The 20,247-nt window shown below is 44.4% G+C and overlaps 1 protein-coding gene across 2 annotated transcripts in view; it reads left to right on the forward strand.

Moving 5' to 3' along the window:
- The window catches only part of LOC139557633 (probable phospholipid-transporting ATPase IIA), a 34,289-nt gene extending 24,089 nt beyond the window's left edge, over positions 1 to 10,200 (forward strand). For both annotated transcript variants that reach the window (XM_071372691.1, XM_071372690.1), the window contains 8 exons: positions 198 to 342; positions 742 to 806; positions 1,354 to 1,509; positions 2,633 to 2,697; positions 3,089 to 3,197; positions 3,442 to 3,499; positions 4,625 to 4,828; positions 7,961 to 10,200. In XM_071372691.1, the coding sequence (XP_071228792.1) occupies positions 198 to 342; positions 742 to 806; positions 1,354 to 1,509; positions 2,633 to 2,697; positions 3,089 to 3,197; positions 3,442 to 3,499; positions 4,625 to 4,828; positions 7,961 to 8,097 (939 nt within the window). In that variant the 3' untranslated portion in view covers positions 8,098 to 10,200. The remainder of the gene's footprint in view (positions 1 to 197; positions 343 to 741; positions 807 to 1,353; positions 1,510 to 2,632; positions 2,698 to 3,088; positions 3,198 to 3,441; positions 3,500 to 4,624; positions 4,829 to 7,960) is intronic.
- Positions 10,201 to 20,247: the final 10,047 nt, after the last annotated feature.

Genomic DNA, 20,247 nt, shown 5'->3' on the forward strand with positions numbered 1-20,247 from the left:
AACGTCAGCCGGTGTTGAGTCTTATCCATTCACACTGCTGCATTGTTTTGAGTCTCAATTGACAACTGCCTAGATAAATGTAACAGACGTTGAGGAAGGAGTCTATATCAATGATAAAGATCCAGACATAAACCACAGTTGGTCGTTGCCCCGGTGGTTGTTCAACCCTCGTCTGTCATACTCTGCTTCTCCTGCAGGTGTGTCTGAAGTTCTATGAATATGAGTTTATGGAGCTGGCGTGTCAGTGTCCTGCCGTGGTGTGTTGCCGCTGTGCTCCGACCCAGAAGGCCCAGATAGTCCGGCTGCTGCAGGAGCGCACAGGCAAACTCACCTGTGCTGTAGGTGAGTCTGCCCAGTGTCAGCCCCAAGCCTTTCTCTATTGGGACATTATAGTATACACAGTTACAGAGTTAACAAATAGCCTACTCTCAATTCAGCTCACTAAAACTCTCCAATTACAGTTAACTGCAGGGTTACTGACCTGTACATTTTAAGATATTGGATGGTATTGTTTTCATGATATAAACTTGATAAACAGTTTGCATCATAGTATTTTCTTATGGTAATGATTGAGGTCTGATCGAGGATGTCGCACTCACACACAGACAGACAGGCAGGCAGACACAGACAGACACACGAACATACACACACATACACACACAAAGCCCTCTCTGCTGTGAGTCACATTAACAGACGTGTTCCTCCTGACACTTCCACTGATGTCTGTTTGTTTTCTCTTAGGGGACGGAGGAAACGATGTCAGCATGATCCAGGAAGCCGACTGTGGCGTGGGAGTGGAGGGCAAAGTAAGAACCTCTCTGTCCCTGTCGCCCTGTTGCTCTGCTTTCACACACACACTGTCGCTGCTGTCTGTGTCGTGTGTTTCCTGAGAGCTGGAGCCCCTCTGGCCAGAGCACCATTTAACATACATTTGTCACTATGTCATATCATGCACTTTTTGACTGTGTGAAAACATGTCATGGGTGTAAAGGAAATGAATGTGACGTTGTCTTCTGACAATGTGGTATTGTCTTCTGTTCTGATTGGGACTGCTTGAACTGTAGTGCTGACAGGTCAACCATGTAGAGTTCTTACTTTATGGACACCTTGCTCCTTCATTAACTATGGACCAGAGCTCCACATCAACTCAATAGTTGGTAAATATTGATTTAACTGTGGCAGAAATAGGGAACTTGTTTACTCAAGTGGCAGTAGTTTAAACTTTTCCTCCAAACTTTTCTTTATATACACTCGTAAAAAGTGTTATTCTGGTTACCAAAGACCTTTGCTAACCTTTTCTAAATGTATCTCAGAATGTCTTAAAAATTCCACCACCATGTTGTTGGTTGACAGGAAGGGAAACAGGCATCGCTGGCTGCGGACTTCTCTGTGACTCAGTTCAAGCACTTGGGCAGACTCCTCATGGTCCATGGGCGGAACAGCTACAAGAGATCCGCCGGCCTCTCCCAGTTTGTCATCCACCGGAGCCTGTGCATCAGCACCATGCAGGTAGGCAGGACCAGGGTACTAAATGGTGGAACGGGGTGGGGAGTGAGTCAGGACTAGGGTACCAAATGGTGGAACGGGGTGGGGAGTGAGTCAGGACTAGGGTACCAAATGGTGAAACAGGATAGGGAGTGTCAGGACAGGGAGTGCCAGCAGCTTCCCTGGAAGCCTAGTCACCATGCAGCACCAGCCCCAGAGCCAGTGGGTAGTGAGAGTACCTTGGGCCAGGCATAGAGAGGTGGAGCAGGGTGGGGAATGAGTCAGAGCAGGGGACCCCAGGAACTCTTCTTGGGGGCCCCAGCCTTCAGCCCCCCCCCCCCCCCCTTTTCAGCCCTAGTGAGTACACAGCCCAAGTACAAGGCCAGGTCTTCAGCCCTCTAGTCTCCCAGACCAGGCCATAGACTAGTTTGGGAGGCCTCCAATGTGTCTCGGATTAACACTGCCCACAACCACAGCTGTTAACCCCATAGAGTCGATTTCCACTCCCCAGCGGAAATCTAATTAGCATAATAAAAAAATCCCCATAAAAATCTGTCAATTTAAGATAGAGATATCAGTTTTTTTTGTCGCACTTCCGCATCTGCTTTGAAAGGTGACAGAGCTAGAGCGATGTTTGTCAGACCATGAGAAATATCCAAAATCTGTCTTCTCACAAAATCGTCTTTAGCGTCCTTGCGGACACGATGCTGTTCTCCGTTTTGCTCTATGCCCCCCACAAGCATCTTAGGAATTGTCTGAAGTTGGTACAGATGATCTGCCAACTTCTGTCTGTAGCTACACACTAATATGACCCCTCTGTGGAAAGGTGAGATACTCACAAACACGTATGTCAGTTGTTTTGCTCTAGGACGCCCACAGTCCTCATAAGACTCATCTGAAGGTACTAGTTCAAAAAATGAATGGAAGTATAAATGGGGACTTAAGTCAAAGGGGCTGAACACTTTCCCGAATGCACTGTATTTCTAATTTCCTCTTTCTGCAAGTGCTGGATTTTCACCCACAGCGGCCAATCCACCATTTATTCTGATATTAACTCTAACCCTCTGATATACACAGATGAACTCTTTCACAGTATAATACCATTTTGCTATTGTGATGACTCATTCATGGTCTCTTCTTCCCCCAGGCTGTCTTCTCCTCTGTCTTCTACTTTGCGTCTGTCCCCCTCTACCAAGGATTTCTCATTATTGGGTGAGCTGAGCTGAGCTGATCTTTTCTCAATAGCGGTAGCTTATCAGGATGGCATTTCAACTGTTAGTCGGATTGCTATGACATTGAGATTGTGTTGACGTATTGTTGCATTGGGTTGAATGTAGGAAAAAAAAGAAATTACTTTAACCCTGCTTAGTCATCAAAACCTCATCAAAAGACCCTCTTTTCAGCCTTAGAATGGAGATCAAATCGATTTAGAGAAATGTCAGGAAATTAGATGCCTGAAATGTTCAATAATTTGGGGAAAAATTTAATAACTGTATTTTTTTACATTTACCTGGATAACTTTAGATAAAACATAATTTTTGTGTTTCATTTCTTACATAAATCATTGATCAATTTCCATTAAATAGTTTGTTCTTTATTCTAGCTACTCCACCATCTACACCATGTTCCCTGTGTTCTCCCTCGTGTTGGATAAAGATGTGAAGTCAGAAGTAGCTATGCTCTATCCTGAGTTATATAAGGATCTCCTAAAGGTAATACACTGTCTTCATTATATTACTTTATTGGCTATCGAATATGGCAGTATAATATGCATTATTTCAAAATGATGTACTGCATAAACCTCCATAACCTTCAGAGTAGTATACCTACAGTATATACACACATTTATTTTGAACTCTATTCAGCTTTCATTTAATGTCACTGTTATCCTGAGTGTATTTATAAATAATTATATTGTATTAAATGAAATGTGTTATTTTTCTATTCCTCTCTCAGGGTCGACCTCTGTCCTTTAAGACCTTTCTGATATGGGTCCTAATAAGTATCTACCAAGGTAAGAAGACATTGATGCAGTGTGTAATGGAAATAAGTGGAAATAAACGCTTGAGTAGCTATTGATAGGCATTCCTATAGATTCTTAGGAATTTGTTGTGTTTTTTTTGTTAATTCCTTTAGGCCTCTCTCACACAGATAGTACTTTAGAAACTGCTCTGCCCTGTGGTGTACGATCCATGATGCTCCCCACCAGCCCACGCACTTTCTTCTTAATTGCTAGTAGTGGAGTTTATTGATGTCTGTGGTTTGTAAATGTTAAATAACCTAAGGTGGTTTTCCAACAAGGACTATTGGTATTGCAAAGGCGTTGCCAGAATCATCCAATGCTACACCCTAAACCTTTAGTCTACAGCTCAGCGCTCAATCCCTACCTCCCATCCCTCTCAAACAGAGTGTGGCACAATATTCTGATATTTCCTTTGACATGATCCTTTTTATCCTTATTTGCTATTGAGTGTGCTTTGGTTTCTGTGTTTAAGGACATTGGTGGGTTGTTTGGTATCGATTCTATAACAGTTGTCCATGGAAGAAATGTTTTGTATGCTTTTATATGAATAATATAATTTTATTGTCCAATGTACCAAATGTCCAACGGAAAATGTACATCTGGTTTATCCCAACAATATTGCTTATACACATCACACATTGAAGTACAATGTTGCTGTATTTTATACATAACTGTGATACTGTATGTCCCATGTCAGATCTGTTGGTATTAATTACATTTTCAATCGCAGGAAGTGTATTTTTACATTCCGTTTTAAGGTCACAATAACATGGTGAAGTGTTACACTTCCTCTTCCCGTCACAGCTACAAATCCTGACATCGATGCCCTTATTTATTTATTTTATGCAAAATATATAGATGTGGCTGTACTGTACTGACTTCACACTCTCTTCATTGTATTTCTGTAGTCCATTCCTCTGATTGTAGCGTTGGAATAACTGGTGTATAACAGAACAGTTAGAGCCAAGGTTCAGGTTGAGCATTAAAGTTTGCCAGTCATGCATTTAAATGGCACCATAGAGATGTCTGTTGATTGAAAATAAAAGCACATGCACATCCATACAAGCAGTAGCAGTGCTTTTGACATTGTGCTAACCTGTTCTCTGTGCTCCTCAGGCAGTATCATCATGTATGGGGCATTGCTGCTGTTTGAGTCAGAGTTTGTCCACATCGTGGCCATCTCCTTCACCTCTTTGATCCTCACGGAGCTGCTGATGGTGGCGCTCACCATCCAGGCGTGGCACTGGCTCATGATCGTAGCCGAGCTACTCAGTCTGGCCTGCTACATCGCCTCGCTCGTCTTCCTCCACGAGTTCATAGGTGGGTAAAACACATACTTAACACCCACACACATTTGATGACATGTTTCTGGCCAAGGAATTCCGATGCCAGGAATTTTGATACAGATGAGACAAATAATAATGTATCCACAATTGTATTAACCTGTACACAGTGATAGATTGATAGTAATGGTCTTTCACTGCCCTTGGAGTTGTACGTCAGCATTCAGTGATGACAGGCTCTTCTCCATTCATACTGTGCCCCTGGGCTGTCTGAGACCTGGAGGTTACTGACTGTAGGAAGTCCTGCTAAAGGTGAATAAAGTGACAAATAGTACCAGAGGAGTGCAGCCAGCCACCGGCATGCAAGAGTGTTGAAGTGGAAATGCCAAAGCCTCGTGTTAGTTTCCTGCTCCCGCTACCACACACACGCTGGCCAAGGTCTTTGTGTTTATGACTAAACAGCCTGCTGTAGTTTAGAAACGATTGTACCACATCTAGAACCTCACACACTGCTGCTGATGTTAGTTATGGAATTTCATGTCGGCTGTATTATGTAGTTTATGAAATATAAACAGTGGTAGGCGGCAGACATTTGTCACTTAAAAAGCCCAAGTAAAGCGAAAAATGTGACGAATGGACTAGTTGCATAGATTCCGATCAGTTACTTCAGTCTAGTTGCGTTTTCCAAACGTTATTTTAGGCCTTTATGTGGGGTGTGGAGGTCCATTTTCAGACCACAGCGTTATGACCTGAACGTGGTCAAAAGTGCCCTTCTCATTCTTCTCTTTCTTAAAAGAGAGGTAATTTTAACGTTTAACGACACAAGTAACACAAAGGATACATAATGTCCCTGAATGGAACAGCTTGAATCCAAGTCAATTACATGGTAATCCATTTCGCTCATCTGCTGTATTGGCAACATGCTAGGTCTCCCTATTCTCCTGTTTTTCAAAGGCCCAGTGCAGTCAAAAACGTGATTCACCTGTGTGTTATGTATTTCCATACTATGAGGTTGGAATAATACTGTGAAATGATGGTAATGCCCTTTTTAGTTTAAGCTGATTGAAAAGACCGCCTGAAATTTCAGCCTGTTTTAGTGGAAGGGAGTTTTGGCCTGCCTGGAGACATCACCATGCGGTAAATTAGTTAATAGATCAATAAGACAAAGAGGTCCAAAACTCTCTGCAAATAACAGCTAGTTTTCCGTTTTCCACTCGCCACTGAGAAAAATTGCTCTTTGCTAAGAAGCTATGTTTGTTTATTTTTGACTGTTTTAATAGAAAACAATCACAGTAATGTACTAAACTCAGCAAAAAAAGAAACATCCCCTTTTCAGGACCCTGTCTTTCAAAGATAATTAGTAAAAATCCAAATAACTTCACAGATCTTCATTGTAAAGGGTTTAAACACTGTTTCCCATGCTTGTTCAATGAACCATAAACAATTAATGAACATGCACCTGTGGAAAGGTCATTAACAGACGGTAGGCAATTAAGGTCACAGTTATGAAAACTTGGGACACTAAAGAGGCCTTTCTACTGACTCTGGAAAAACACCAAAAGAAAGATGCCCAGGGTCCCTGCTCATCTGCGTGAACGCGCCTTAGGCATGCTGCAAGGAGGCATGAGGACTGCAGATGTGGCCAGGGCAATAAATTGCAATGTCTGTACTGTGAGACGCCTAAGACAGTGCTACAGGGAGACAGGACGGACAGCTGATCGTCCTCGCAGTGGCAGATCATGTGTAACAACACCTGCACAGGATCGGTACATCCGAACATCACACCAGCGGGACAAGTACAGGATGGCAACAACAACTGCCCGAGTTACACCAGGAACGCACAATCCCTCCATCAGTGCTCAGACTGTCCGCAATAGGCTGAGAGAGGCTGGCCTGAGGGCTTGTAGGCTTGTTGTAAGGCAGGTCCTCACCAGACATCACCAGCAATTATGGGCACAAACCCACCATCGCTGGACCAGACAGAACTTGCAAAAAGTGCTCTTCACTGACAAGTCGTGGTTTTGTCTCACCAGGGGTGATGGTCGGATTCGCGTTTATCGTCAAAGGAATGAGCGTTACACAGAGGCCTGTACTCTGAAGCGAGATAGATTTGGAGGTGGAGGGTCCGTCATGGTCTGGGGCGGTGTGTCACAGCATCATCGGACTGAGCTTGTTGTCATTGCAGACAATCTCAACGCTGTGCATTACAGGGAAGACATCCTCCTCCCTCATGTGTGACCCTTCCTGCAGCCTCATCCTGACATGACCCTCCAGCATGACAATTCCACCAGCCATACTGCTCATTCTGTGCATGATTTCCTGCAAGACAGGAATGTCAGTGTTCTGCCATGGCCAGCGAAGAGCTCGGATCTCAATCCCATTGAGCATGTCTGGGATCTGTTGTATCGGAGGGTGAGGGCTAGGGCCATTCCCCCCAGAAATGTCCTGGATCTTGCAGGTGCCTTGGTGGAAGAGTGGGTTAACATCTCACAGCAAGAACTGTCAAATCTGGTGCAGTCCATGAGGAGGAGATGCACTGCAGTACTTAATGCAGCTGGTGGCCACACCAGATACTGACTGTTACTTTTGATTTTGACCCCCCCTTTGTTCAGGGACACATTATTCCATTTCTGTTAGTCACATGTCTGTGGAACCTGTTCAGTTTATGTCTCAGTTGTTGAACCTTGTTATGTTCATACAAATATTTACACATGTTAAGTTTGCTGAAAATAAACGCAGTTGACAGGGAGAGGACGTTTCGTATTGTTACCCAGAAATGATTTGTTATTGAGATAAAATTGGCTGCATCTAACATAACTGTTTAAGTCACTAAATGAACTGAGTAGTGGCAACTGAAACACGAACCAAATACTCAACTTTTGACTACTTTAATTAATACACATATAAGTTAATTTATCAAAATACTTTTGGTCCCCTAAAATGGGGGGACGGTTCACCCGATATGGATGAAAATACCCTCAAATTAGCGCTGACAGTCTGCACTTTATCCTCTATAGTCATTGTATCATTTCAAATCCCAAAGTGCTGGAGTACAGAGGCAAAACGAAAAACAAAATGTCACTGTCCCAATAATTACGGAGAGCACTGTATAAACATCTCTGTTTGAATGACCCACCATCCTGCCCTCTGTTTCCTGTACTGTTTCTAGATGTATATTTCATTGCCACGATGTCGTTCCTGTGGAAGGTGACGGTTATCACCCTGGTGAGCTGTCTGCCCCTCTACATCCTCAAGTACCTGCGCAGACGCTTCTCACCTCCCAACTACTCCAAGCTCACTACTTAGAGAGAGACGAGGAGGCAGTTGTCCCCGCCGCCGCCACCATACAGTACCTCCATCCCTGCTTCTGTGCACTGGGGGAGAGGTCTCTGCTTTCACTCCTCCCTAACTCATCTAACAGAGCATATCTTTATTAGGACCTTAAGGGTTCCCTTCCCCTTTAATTTATTCTTAAAGGTTATTGTGTAATTGGAAGAGATGGTGTGGGAAGAAAAAAAGTTTGATTTGAGAAGAGAGAAAGTTGTGCAAGTCTACAATACGTCCCTTGTTTAGATGTAAAGACTGAGTATGTTTCCAGACTGATTGGATTGGTGGTTGGATTGACTATCACTGGTTGGGAATTCCATACCATGTAGACTGAAGCTGGAACCGGAATTCTGTGTTTTGTCATGGTAACATGTCTAGAAATGTGTGAATACCATCAGGAAATAGGTTCCATAATGTACTAACAGAGGGCTATGTGTGCCTCTTAATCATGGACTGACTCATTAACAATATAGGGAATATAGAAATCCTGTTTGGTATCTAAACATCAGGCCTATAGAACTGTAACAAGGAACGCCTGCTTGGATTTGACTAACATACTTGCATAAAAAAAAAATACATGCTTGTCAGTCTGAAATGCATTGAATTGGTGATTATGTTTTAATTGCACATATTTCTTAAAAGTAATCGTTGTAGTTACATTGGAAATATAGTGTGAAATGTAATTATTTTATATTCCCCCCCTAAAATTATAACATACTGTAATAGTTACTTTACTGATTCAAAACTTTATGGCACAATCTGTTAATGGATAACATTGGTATTGAAGTAGCATTTCTCAAGGACTTTATGCAATTTGATGTTAAAACAGTTCTGGGGTTTAAAGATGGATGAGTGAACTGATCAGTTCTGTTTGTGTATGTGTTTGTGCGTCACTTAACGACTATAACCCAACCAAGTGGAGGTGGCTTGGTGGTTCAATATAGCATGATAACCCACAGGCTCAGATGTCAAAGTGTGTGTGTCTGTCATTTCGTACGTCGGAGCGGCGAATGGTAAAACAGTTTGTCTAAACTGAAGAGCATGGTCAATATTCAGCCACTAACAGGATGCTATTTGTAGCCAAGACGTATATTCCACTTTGGCCCCCGGATTAGCTGTCCTCTAAGCCAGGGAGTCTGTAGGCTACCCTGTCATGTGGCCACTGCCCACTCCTGACGCCAGTTCTGGCCACACTGTATCATTGCATGATTCACTTTAGTTGTGACATGAAGCCAATTCAAGCCATAGCTGAAAATACTCTGACCACTGTCCAGCTGACCCCTCGCCTACCCCCACAATTCCCACTGCTTCTCCCCACAGACACAGACATGTCTGGAATAGAAAATAACACTTCACCTGCTCAGAGTGGATGGCCCAGGAGAATGTGTTGACGTTCAAAATGTATTAGTACACATTTGAGGGAAGAAAAAAATGAATTAATTCCTCCCATACTGTTCCTCCCAATTCCTACCATTCAGTAAATTCAGAGACTGGTACTAATGACATTGTGTTGTATTAACTCCATTTATATTATTTGAGCTAATTTGACGCATTATAAAGATGTAGCCTAATACCATGACGGGGTTACTGTTAAAATGTGTGAATTATTTGAGTTAAAGAATGCATACAGCGTGGCATAACTACTAATTCACTGCTTTTATTGTACAGTTCCCACTGGACACAGATGTACATTTCATTGAAATGACATGAAAACAACGTTGATTGAACCAGTGTGTGCCCAGTGTGTTGAAATTACATGCATTTTGTATTGTGTAACCTACTGTACATCTCCTTATTTTAGTTGAAGTTTCAAACATTGAAACCATTTGAATTTTGACATGCCTTTTTGCACAGAAGTTTGTTAGCACTGACAACTACTTTCTTTTGTATCATGTGGACTTTGGAGGTTTCAAACCATCAATTGTGGTAGAATGACACTGCATAATTGTAAATAACCTGTTTATATTTATTAACCTTGATCATTTTGTGTTGGTGTAATTGCATTCTAATCAGCAGAACAAAAAGGAGGATAGTGTTGAATTGTGGATTTCAGTGGTGATCAAATAAATCTCATGTTTTTTCCTTTCTAGTCACTGAACCTTCATTTTCATTACTCCAAAATCCTTTTTTAAAGTATTTAAAAAAATATATATGTTTAGCTTTGTGTGAGTACGTTTTTTATTATTATTTTTTATTCCTCAAGTAAAACTGTAAGACTGGAAATCTTTCTTATGTAAATCAGTGTGTCTCATTTTCACCAGAGGAGGGAGTCCCTGACACTCAACACAGGCTGCTCTCCTCTACAGTCAGCCACACTTTCCAACGAGCAGATCCTGTAGCCTTCACTGTGGAAGGGTCAGTCTATGCCCTGTCACTTTGACCATGTAATGTCAGATAGGGATTTTATCATGATAGGGAACTATATGGGATTTAGTTCATCTGATAAAATTCATCATAATACATCATAATCTTTGCAAATAATAATTGAATCTCACACCAAGTTAGAACATGCACAAGTTAAAATGTATTGAATCTACCAAGATTTTGCATTCGTCCCAGAAATTATTTTAATTGGAACCAAGCCTCAGCCCAATCTGCAAAACATGGAGTCAAACCCCACACTACTGTGTTCATAATAAAATCCTGCTTCTCCATCCAATGTTTTTTTTTTGCCCGAATGCGTAGGTTATACCAATAAAAGAACCCATTTAAGTTAATCAGCCCAATGAAAACTGAAATTCCACCCCAGAATCAACAGCAATGACCCCTAACCTTAATGTTTAAACTCTTTCCTCAGAGATTCAAGCATTCAACAGAGTCCCTTGTTGCAGCATTGCCAAACCTACAATTCAATCAAAAGAGGAGAGATATAGAGTACCCAGTATGGCTGAAGACTCATTCTGATGTCAGGGAGTCCTCTATAGAGAAAGACAGCTCTTACGGGGGAAAAAATGTACCTTTACGGAAAAACATAATCATGATTTTAATAAGTCAAATAGAAAATGATGTCAAACCCTATTCGCCGTACTGTTTGGATAAATCAAATTTGACAGATCAATACAAAAAAAGTCAATATAATTCAATCTGTTACACATTCTATTATGCCCAGTGTAAACAAAGGATTTTGGTGATGACCGGTAGGCTCCTCATAAGAAAAGGTGCTAAGCATGCACACAACCTCCTCAACAGCTATTTATAGCCTGGTAGGACTGGAACGCTTCGATTGGTCTTAGCACCTACTACTATTGTGAAGGAAGGGCCCCTGAAATATTTCCCCTCCTACTGTAATCCTCTATAACACCTAGTGAGGGAGAGTGAAGTACAGTGCTGTTAAAACAGTATCGTAGGGAGACGATTCAGATGATCTACAGTAACTGTCAGTTAATGTTTTTTTCCCATTGCATAATTAGAAGAGGAGGAGCTATCTGTTAAGGGAGTGGTAGTACAGGTATTTGTAGTAGTTGTTGTAGAGGTAGCAGTGGTGGGAAAAAGTACCCAATTGTCATACTTGAGTAAAAGTAAAGATACCTTAATAAGAAAATTACTCAAGTAAAAGTCAGTCACCCAGTAAAATACTACTTGAGTAAAAGTCTAAAAGTATTTGGTTTTAAATATACATAAGTACCTAAAGTAAATGTAATTGCTAAAATATACTTGAAAAGTAAACGTATAAATAATTCCTTATATTAAGCAATCCAGACGACACCATTTTCTTTTTCTTTTTTTAACGGATATCAAGTGGCACACTCCAAGCATGTGTGTTTAGTGAGTCTGCCAAATTAGAGGCAGTAGGAATGCATTCAAAATGTAACGAGTACTTTTGTGTCTCAGGTAAAATGTATGGAGTAAAAAGTACATTATTTTTCTTTAGGAATGTCGTGAAGTAAAAGTTAATAGTAAAGTAAAGATACCCCAAAAAAACGACTTAAGTAGTACTTTGAAGTATTTTTACTTAAGTACTTTGCACCACTGAGTAGTAGTTGTAGTGGTATTAGCTGTGGTACTGTAGTACAAGTAGGAGATGCAACTCTTCCTATAGGGGTCAGAGGTTATTGTTGTTATTGTTATTGAGGTGCTGGGTGAATAGATAGTCATAGTGTTAGATGTCTCCCATGGGTGTTAGCCTGAGAGGGCAGGAGTGGCACAGCACAGGGGTGGCTGAAAGGTTGGTTTCTAGCTGCTTATTCTCTACCACGTACTGCTGAATAAAGAAGTTTCAACGTTGAACTCCCCACCTCTTGGCTACTGTGGAAACAAACAGGAATAGAATGGATAGAAGGATGTCAGAGTTATGAGTTAGGATCTGAAACTTGGTACTACAACATCGAAGAGTGTCTTCTGGGGGGATTTTGTTTCATGGGATTTCAGAACACCACCTGTGCTCAAAAGGGGAGAATCCATGAGCTATGTAACTTTATTTACGGAACGTATTAGTTCATATAGTTTCCATACTGATACGGAACATATTAGTTCATTCAGTTGAAAAAGAAGGAAGGAAATGTTTTCCAAAGATGACAAGTGGCAAAAGAAGAACAGGATCCCTAATTACACAACATAATATACTGTCTGGTTCTACTATCCAAGCATTTTAGTTCAGTTCCATTAACTACTGTTCTGTCCAGGAATAAAGCAGCAACTTTAAGAACTTAAAATGGTTTTATAGAACTTTATTTTAGGAATTAATTTTAAACACTGGCTGAAACAATGAACAGGAAGTCCAAACTGAAATCTAAATACAGTAGGAATGTGGATTTTTGACAAGTTGCTTCTCTATCAGTTAGTACTTAAAACATCTAGTGTACATTGTAATGTGCTACACACAACTATGTCAATAATGACGCGCAAGTCAAGACAGCAGTGCCACATTAAAGGTAGACTCCACAATATGACATCAAATGAGTGGTGACTTCCTGCTTACAGAAATCCATAACAACACAATTCCAATTTTTGCTTTTACAAATGCAGGTGTCCCTGTAAGGGGCGGATATAAATTGTGAACAACCAGTGCTTACAGTCTTGGCAGATTTTAATTTGGTTGTTGTTGATTACTGTAAGGAAGAAGTATCACAGCTGATGATGATGTCATATTGCTGAGTCTACCTTAAATAATACAATTGCATGGATTTCTTAAGGAGAAACTCAAATGAGGCCAAATGTCTACGCATACCTTTATCTGTCTGAATTTCCTTCGAAAGCTTTCCATGAGACATGATATAATGTGCCATGCATTTCCACATCAAAGTTCCACTGCTTCACTGGTTTCAAAACTAAAACACCCATGTTACAATTGAAAAACTCAAATGGTGTAATGCTATAACCCAGACAATGCTCCCTAAATGAGCTGTTTTACAGTGAAGGAAGAATCCTGTATGAATTTTGAAAAAGTGGGTTCCTCTAGCAAAAAACGGAAATACAAACTCGGCCTTCTGGACAGGCGCAGTCAGGTTTCCCTTCTCAAACTTGTGCCATATATTAATTTTCTCATTCATAATTTGCATTGCACAAGAGTAACGTCACAGTGGAGGAATTTACATCTGGTAGGCAATGGATTTAACACAGACAGTCAGAGAGTTAGGCTAACCCTAAAATGTATACTCTGAATTGTGTGATTTTCTGCACAATTAATGTCATATGTACTGATCTGTCAAGTTTTTATTTAACCTTTATTTTGACAGGGAGTCAATGCTGAGACCAAGGTCTTTTTTTCCAGATGAGCCCTGTTTAGCACCACAATACAGTCACTGCAGTCACTTAGTTCGATAGTCTGGATCTAGCACCCAAAACCATGTCAGAACTTGAATCAGATCCCTGATTATGCCCCTTAAAGTATAATTAGTTTCCTATGGAAAGCTCTGCTGCTCACGTCATTGACTTTTATTTTATATTATTCTTATTGTATTATTTTGTTTATATTTTATTTTATACATTGTTTTAAATATTTAACTCAACATTGTTGGAAAAGTAAGTATTTCACTGTTAGTCTACACATGTTTACAAAGCATGTGACAAATAAAATGAGATTACATTTGTTGTCAGCACACATATCAGTGTCCTAATTTTCTACAATGTACAATGTACCATAATGGGTATAAAGGTTCTTCCACTTTAAATGAACAACAACTTTAAAAGCTTTATGAATGCCTCCATAAGTCCTCACAAGTCATTATATATTAATGGTGGGAAATGTCCTCTTACTTAAACAAAATGGTTGCATATCCAGTACTTGATCCATTCACAAGTTCCACATACTCTGGGATGCATCCTGTTACAAGGTATTAAAACGTCTAATCACCTATCTTTCTATTATGTAGCATAAGAAGCCAATCCACAAAATGGGTGTAAGAGAGTAAAGGCCTGATATAGGCCTGCATGGGGTTGGAACTAATGTCTGTTAAGTTTACCTTGGCTTCTCTGTATGTCCAATTCCACTGCTTCCTCCTCTGGGCACCACACTGAACTTGTTAATGTGCTGAATTAGGCTTTCTTGAAGCATTTATTGGTTTAGGTTACCCGGTCCCATGATTTAAAAAGACCTTTCCAAGATAAATGCTTCAGGTAGACCTTGAGTGTTTAATTGCTAGTGTGTGTATTACGTGTGAATAGATTTACAGTAGCAAATGTACATAATAAAAGTCCATAAAAGGATGATGCATAAGCCCCAAGAGCTGACTGTGTTGCCAAAATGCAATCCAAACAATGACATGTCATTGTTGACCATTAGCATAGAAGCCAGGATAGTGGGGCCTTGTTCATATTATGAAAAGTTAAATCAATGTCATATGTACTGATCTGTCAAGTTTTTTATTTAACCTTTATTTTGACAGGGAGTCAATGCTGAGACCAAGGTCTTTTTTCCAAATGAGCCCTGTTTAGCACCACAATACACGTCAAAATACAATACACACATTACTACACAACCATATACGTTATTATACACAACAATACATGAAAATATCAGGATATGGTAAGACCCAGATGCAGACCGTGTCGAAGTAACAATGTTTATTACAGCAACAGGGGCAAAGGTACAGGATGGCAGGCAGGCTCGGGGTCAGATCAGGCAGAGTGTCACGCCCTGATCTGTTTCACCTGTCCTTGTGATTGTCTCCACCCCCTCCAGGTGTCGCTTATTTTCCCTAGTGTATTTATCCCTGTGTTTCCTGTCTCTCTGTGCCAGTTTGTCTTGTATGTTTCCAAGTCAACCAGCGTGTTTCCCGTTCTCCTGCTTTTTGGATTCTCCTTTTTCTAGTCCTCCCGGTTTTGACCCTTTCCTGTTCTGGACTTTGTACCCGCCTGCCTGACCATTCTGCCTGCCTTGACCATGAGCCTGTCTGCAACTCTGTATGTCCTGGACACTGATCTGGTTTTGACCTTTTTGCCTGTCAACGACCATTTTCTTGCCTACCCCTTTGGATTAATAAACATTGTAAGACTCCAACCATCTGCCTCCTGTGTCTGCATTTGGGTCTCGCCTTGTGCCTTGATACAGAGGTCAAAATCCAGAGACGGGGCAAAGGTACAGGACGGCAGGCAGGCTCAGGGTCAGAGGCAGGCAGAGTTGTCAGGCGGGCGGGCGGGCTCAGGGTCAGGACAGGCAAGGGTCAAAACCAGGTAGACGAGAAAATAGAGATGGTATATACACTGGTATAAATACACAGGGGATAATGGGGAAGATGGGCAACACCTGGAGGGGGTGGAAACAATCCCAAAGACAGGTGAAACAGATCAGGGTGTGACAGTACCCCCCCCCCCCCCCCCCCCAGGGGCAATGAGGGCTAAGTCCTGGATGTCACTAGCGGGGTCCCAGCACCTCTCCTCCGGGCCAAAACCCTCTCAGTCAACCAGGTACTGGAAACCCCTGCCCCGTGGTCGAACACCCAGGAGGCGTATCACCGTGTACGCCGAAGGAGGAGGGACACAGGACACATGAAAGGTGGGGTGTATATGAAGGGTACAGGGCAACAGAAGACGAACAGCAGAGGGACTAATCATTTTAGAGATGGGAAACGGGCCAATAAGCCGGGGGAGAGTTTGCGGGATTCCACCCGGAGGGGCAGATCCTGGGTGGATAGCCATACCTTCTGCCCGAGATGATACCAGGGAGCCGGGGTCCGATGGCGATCCGCTTGTCGTCGATATCTGGAGGTGGTCTTGAGGAGGGGCGACCGGGCTTTCCTCCAGGTATGATGACAGCGGCAGACAAACATCTGGGCAGAAGGTACGCCAACCTCTTCCTCCTGCTCAGGAGAGCGAGGACTGATACCCCAGGGAACATTTAAAGGGCAAAGGGTGTTGCGTGCGTATTCCACCCACACAAGATGCTGGCTCCAGGTGGTGGGGTTGGCGGAGACCAGGCAGCGCAGAGTTGTCTCAAGGTCCTGGTTGGCTTGCTCTGACTGGCCATTGGACTGGGGGTGGAACCCAGAGGACAGGCTGGCCGACGACCCAATGAAGGTGCAGAACGCCTTCCAGAACTGGGACGAGAACTGAGGACCCTGGTCGGAGACCATGTCCATGGGCAGTCCATGGATCCGGAAGACGTGCTGCACCATGAGCTGGGCCGTCTCCTTGGCCGAGGGTGGTTTGGGGAGAGGAATGAAGTGGGCGGCTTTGAAAAACCAGTCGACCACAGTCAGGATGACAGTGTTGCCCTCAGATAGGGGGAGAACCGTGACGAAATCCAGGGATATGTGGGACCAGGGATGGTGAGGGACAGGCAGAGGTTGCAGAAGGCCAGCCAGAGCTTGCCGATGGAGTCTTATTCTGAGCTAACACTGTGCAAGCGGCGACGAATGCGGAGACGTCAGGGACCATGGTGGGCCTGTTGCACAAATGCCAGGATCCGGCGGGACACCGGCTGGCAGGCCAGTCTGGAGAAGTGGGCCCACTCCAGGACCGCGGAGTGGACCGTGTCAGGCATGAACATCCGGTTATCGGGACCCCCCTCCCCCCACCCCGGGGTTCGGCTGAGAGAACCATGGCATTGAGGCGATGGGAGAAGAAGGCGCAGGGATGTAGCTTCAGGTCCAGGGCAGAACGCTGGGACAGGACCGCCCTCACTCCTACGTCCGATGCATCAGCCTCCACCATGAACTGGCGGGAAGGGTCAGGATGAACCAGGATGGGAGCAGTGGTGAAGCAGTGTTTGAGGTCCCGGAACGCCCGGTCAGCAGCAGGGGACCACATGAACGGAACCTTGGGAGAAGTGGGTGCTGACAGGGGGGAAGCCAGGGTGCTGTAATGCCAGATAAAGCGGCGATAGAAGTTGGCGAAGCCCAGGAAACCTTGCAGCTGCACCCTGGACGAAGGCTGGGGCCAATCCACCAACGCTCTCACCTTCCCGGGATCCATCTGGACACTCCCAGCAGAGATGATGTACCCCAGAAAGGGGATGGTGGAGCGATGAAACTCGCACTTCTCTGCCTTGACAAACAGCTGGTTCTCCAGGAGGCGTTGAAGAACCTGTCAGACGTGGAGCACATGTTCTTGGGGGGAGCGAGAGAAGACGTGGATGTCATCAATGTAGACGAAGACGAACCGGTTCAACATGTCGCGGAGAACATAATTTACTAGAGCCTGGAACACAGCAGGGGCGTTGGTGAGGCCAAATGGCATGACCAAATACTCGTCGTGGCCGCTGGCCATGTTGAAGGCGGTCTTCCACTCATCCCCTTCCCGTATCCGCACCAGGTGGTAGGCATTCCATAGATCCAGCTTGGAAAACACGGTGGCCCCCTGGAGCGGCTCGAATGCCGAGGAGATGAGTGGTAGTGGGTAGCGGTTCTTCACCGATATGTCATTGAGTTCCCAGTAGTCGATGCACGGGAGCAGGGTCTTGTCCTTCTTCTCCAAAGAAGAACCCTGCACCGGCGGGAGAGGACAAAGGACGCATAAATCCTGCAGCTAGGGAGTCCCCAATGTAGGTGTCCATAGCCTTGGTCTCCGGCCGTCCCCGGGGCGGAGTGGTGCTAGGGAGAAGGTTAATCCCGCAGTCATACGGTCAGTGCGGCAGAAGCGAAGTGGCCCGGGCCTTGTTGAACACCTCTCGAAGGTCCTGGTACTCCGCAGGAATGGCGGAGATGTCCGAGCCACCCTCCAAACCCCCAGGAATACATCCCGGGGCAGGTTGCGCTGACTTCAGACACTGGGCGTGGCAGAACGGACTCCAGCCCATGATGGCACCAGTAGACCAGTTGATGAGGGGATTGTGTCACTGGAGCTAGGAGAATCCCAATACCACAGGAATCTGAGGAAACTTGATGAGCAGGAATTGAATAGTCTCGCTGTGATTCCCTGACACCTGTAGGTTGATGGGAGTGGTAATATGAGTGACCCGGCCTATAGAGCGCCCGTCCAGCACTTTAACATCCATGGGAGTGGAGAGAGGCTGAGTGGGGATGTTCAACTCGGAAGCCAGGGTAGCGTCCAAAAATCTCTAATCGGCCCCAGAGTCAATGAGGACCCGGAGAGATTTAGACTGGCTACCCCACAGCAGAATGGCATGAACAGGGATGCGAGCAAGGGAAGCAGGAAAGTTCTCCATATGGCCCACCAGAGTACTCGTTCCTAGTTGCATAGGCTCGGTAATCGGTAACTCAGCCATCTCCGGTGACTCTCTGGGAAGGTAGGGAGGCCTCGGGTTCTCTCGGCAACGGGATCATCTGGGACTTCCGGGATGACTCGGAGGCAAGGTGGAATCCCTGGATGTGCGAGCAAAGTCGAATTTCCTCTAGCTCTGTCGTCCCCGTAGTCGTCCATCGATTCAGATGGTCAAAGCAATGAGGGAATCGAGATCCGTAGGTAACTCCCAAGCAACAAGCTCATCCTTGACCTCCTCCGAGACGCCGTGCAGGAACATATCGAACAGTGCTTCCTGGTTCCAAGCACTCTCCACTGCCAACGTGAATCCACCACATAGTCAACCACACTGCAGGAGTCCTGCCGAAGCTGGATTAGCTCCCGGGCAGCTTCTCTCCCGGAAAACGGGGCGTAAAAACCTTCTTCGCCTCTCCCACGAACCCCTCCAGATTAACGCATATGGCCGGCTGTTGTTCCCATACAGCAGTAGCCCAGTTATGAGTCCTCCCGGACATCAGCGTGTTGAGATAGGCTACCTTGGAGCGATCCGAGGGGAAGAAGGAGAGCTGAAGCTCAAAAATGAGGGCACTCTGAGCTAGAAACGCCCGACAGGTGCTCGACTCTCCATTGAAGCATTCCGGGGGGGTAAACGGGGCTCCCAAGAAGGTGGAGTGGCCGATGAGATGGCGCTGCTAGCAGCTGGGTTACTGAGGGGATGTGGGGTTACCACCATGGTAGGCTGCCTCCCAGACAACCCTCAGAATTGCTCCAACAAACTGTTCCATGCCTGGTCATGGCATCCAGCCAGCGTTTGGACCCCCTCCATAAGGCCACGAGCAGTTCCTCGTGCCTCCCGATGCTGGCTCCTTGGGAGGAGATGGCGTTGTGCAGCTGGTCCGGGTCTACTGGGTCAGTCAAGGCCAGTTCGTACTATCAGGATAAGGTAAGACCCAGTTGCAGACGAAGTAACAATGTTTATTACAACAACAGGGGCAAAGGTACAGGATGGCAGGCAGGCTCAGGGTCAGATCAGGCAGAGGTCAGTAATCCAGAGATGGGGCAAAGGTACAGGATGGCAGGCAGGCTCAGGGTCAGGGGCAGGCAGAGTGGTCAAGTGGGCGGGCGGGCTCAAGGTCAGGACAGGCAAGGGTCACAACCAGGAGCACGAGAAAAGAGAGACTGGGGGAAAGCAGGAGCTGATACAAAAACGCTGGTTGACTTGACGAACAGGCAACAGACAAACAGAGAACACCGGTATAAATACACAGGGCATGATGGGGAATACCTGGAGGGTGGTGGAGACAATCACAAAGACAGGTGAAACAGATCAGGGTGTGACAGAAAAGCTAAACACAATGTCACGATCGTCGTAGTGAGGAGACCACGGCGCAGCGTGAGAGAAATACATTCTTCTTTTTAATAACGAAGAACACTTAACAAACAATACAAAATAACCAAACGAACGTGACCGCTATAAACTGAGTGCAAACATGCAACATCACATAGACAATTACCCACAATAGCCTAAGGCCTATGGCTGCCTTAAATATG

The sequence above is a fragment of the Salvelinus alpinus genome, chromosome 28, assembly GCF_045679555.1.
Source record: "Salvelinus alpinus chromosome 28, SLU_Salpinus.1, whole genome shotgun sequence".
Taxonomy (NCBI): domain Eukaryota; kingdom Metazoa; phylum Chordata; class Actinopteri; order Salmoniformes; family Salmonidae; genus Salvelinus; species Salvelinus alpinus.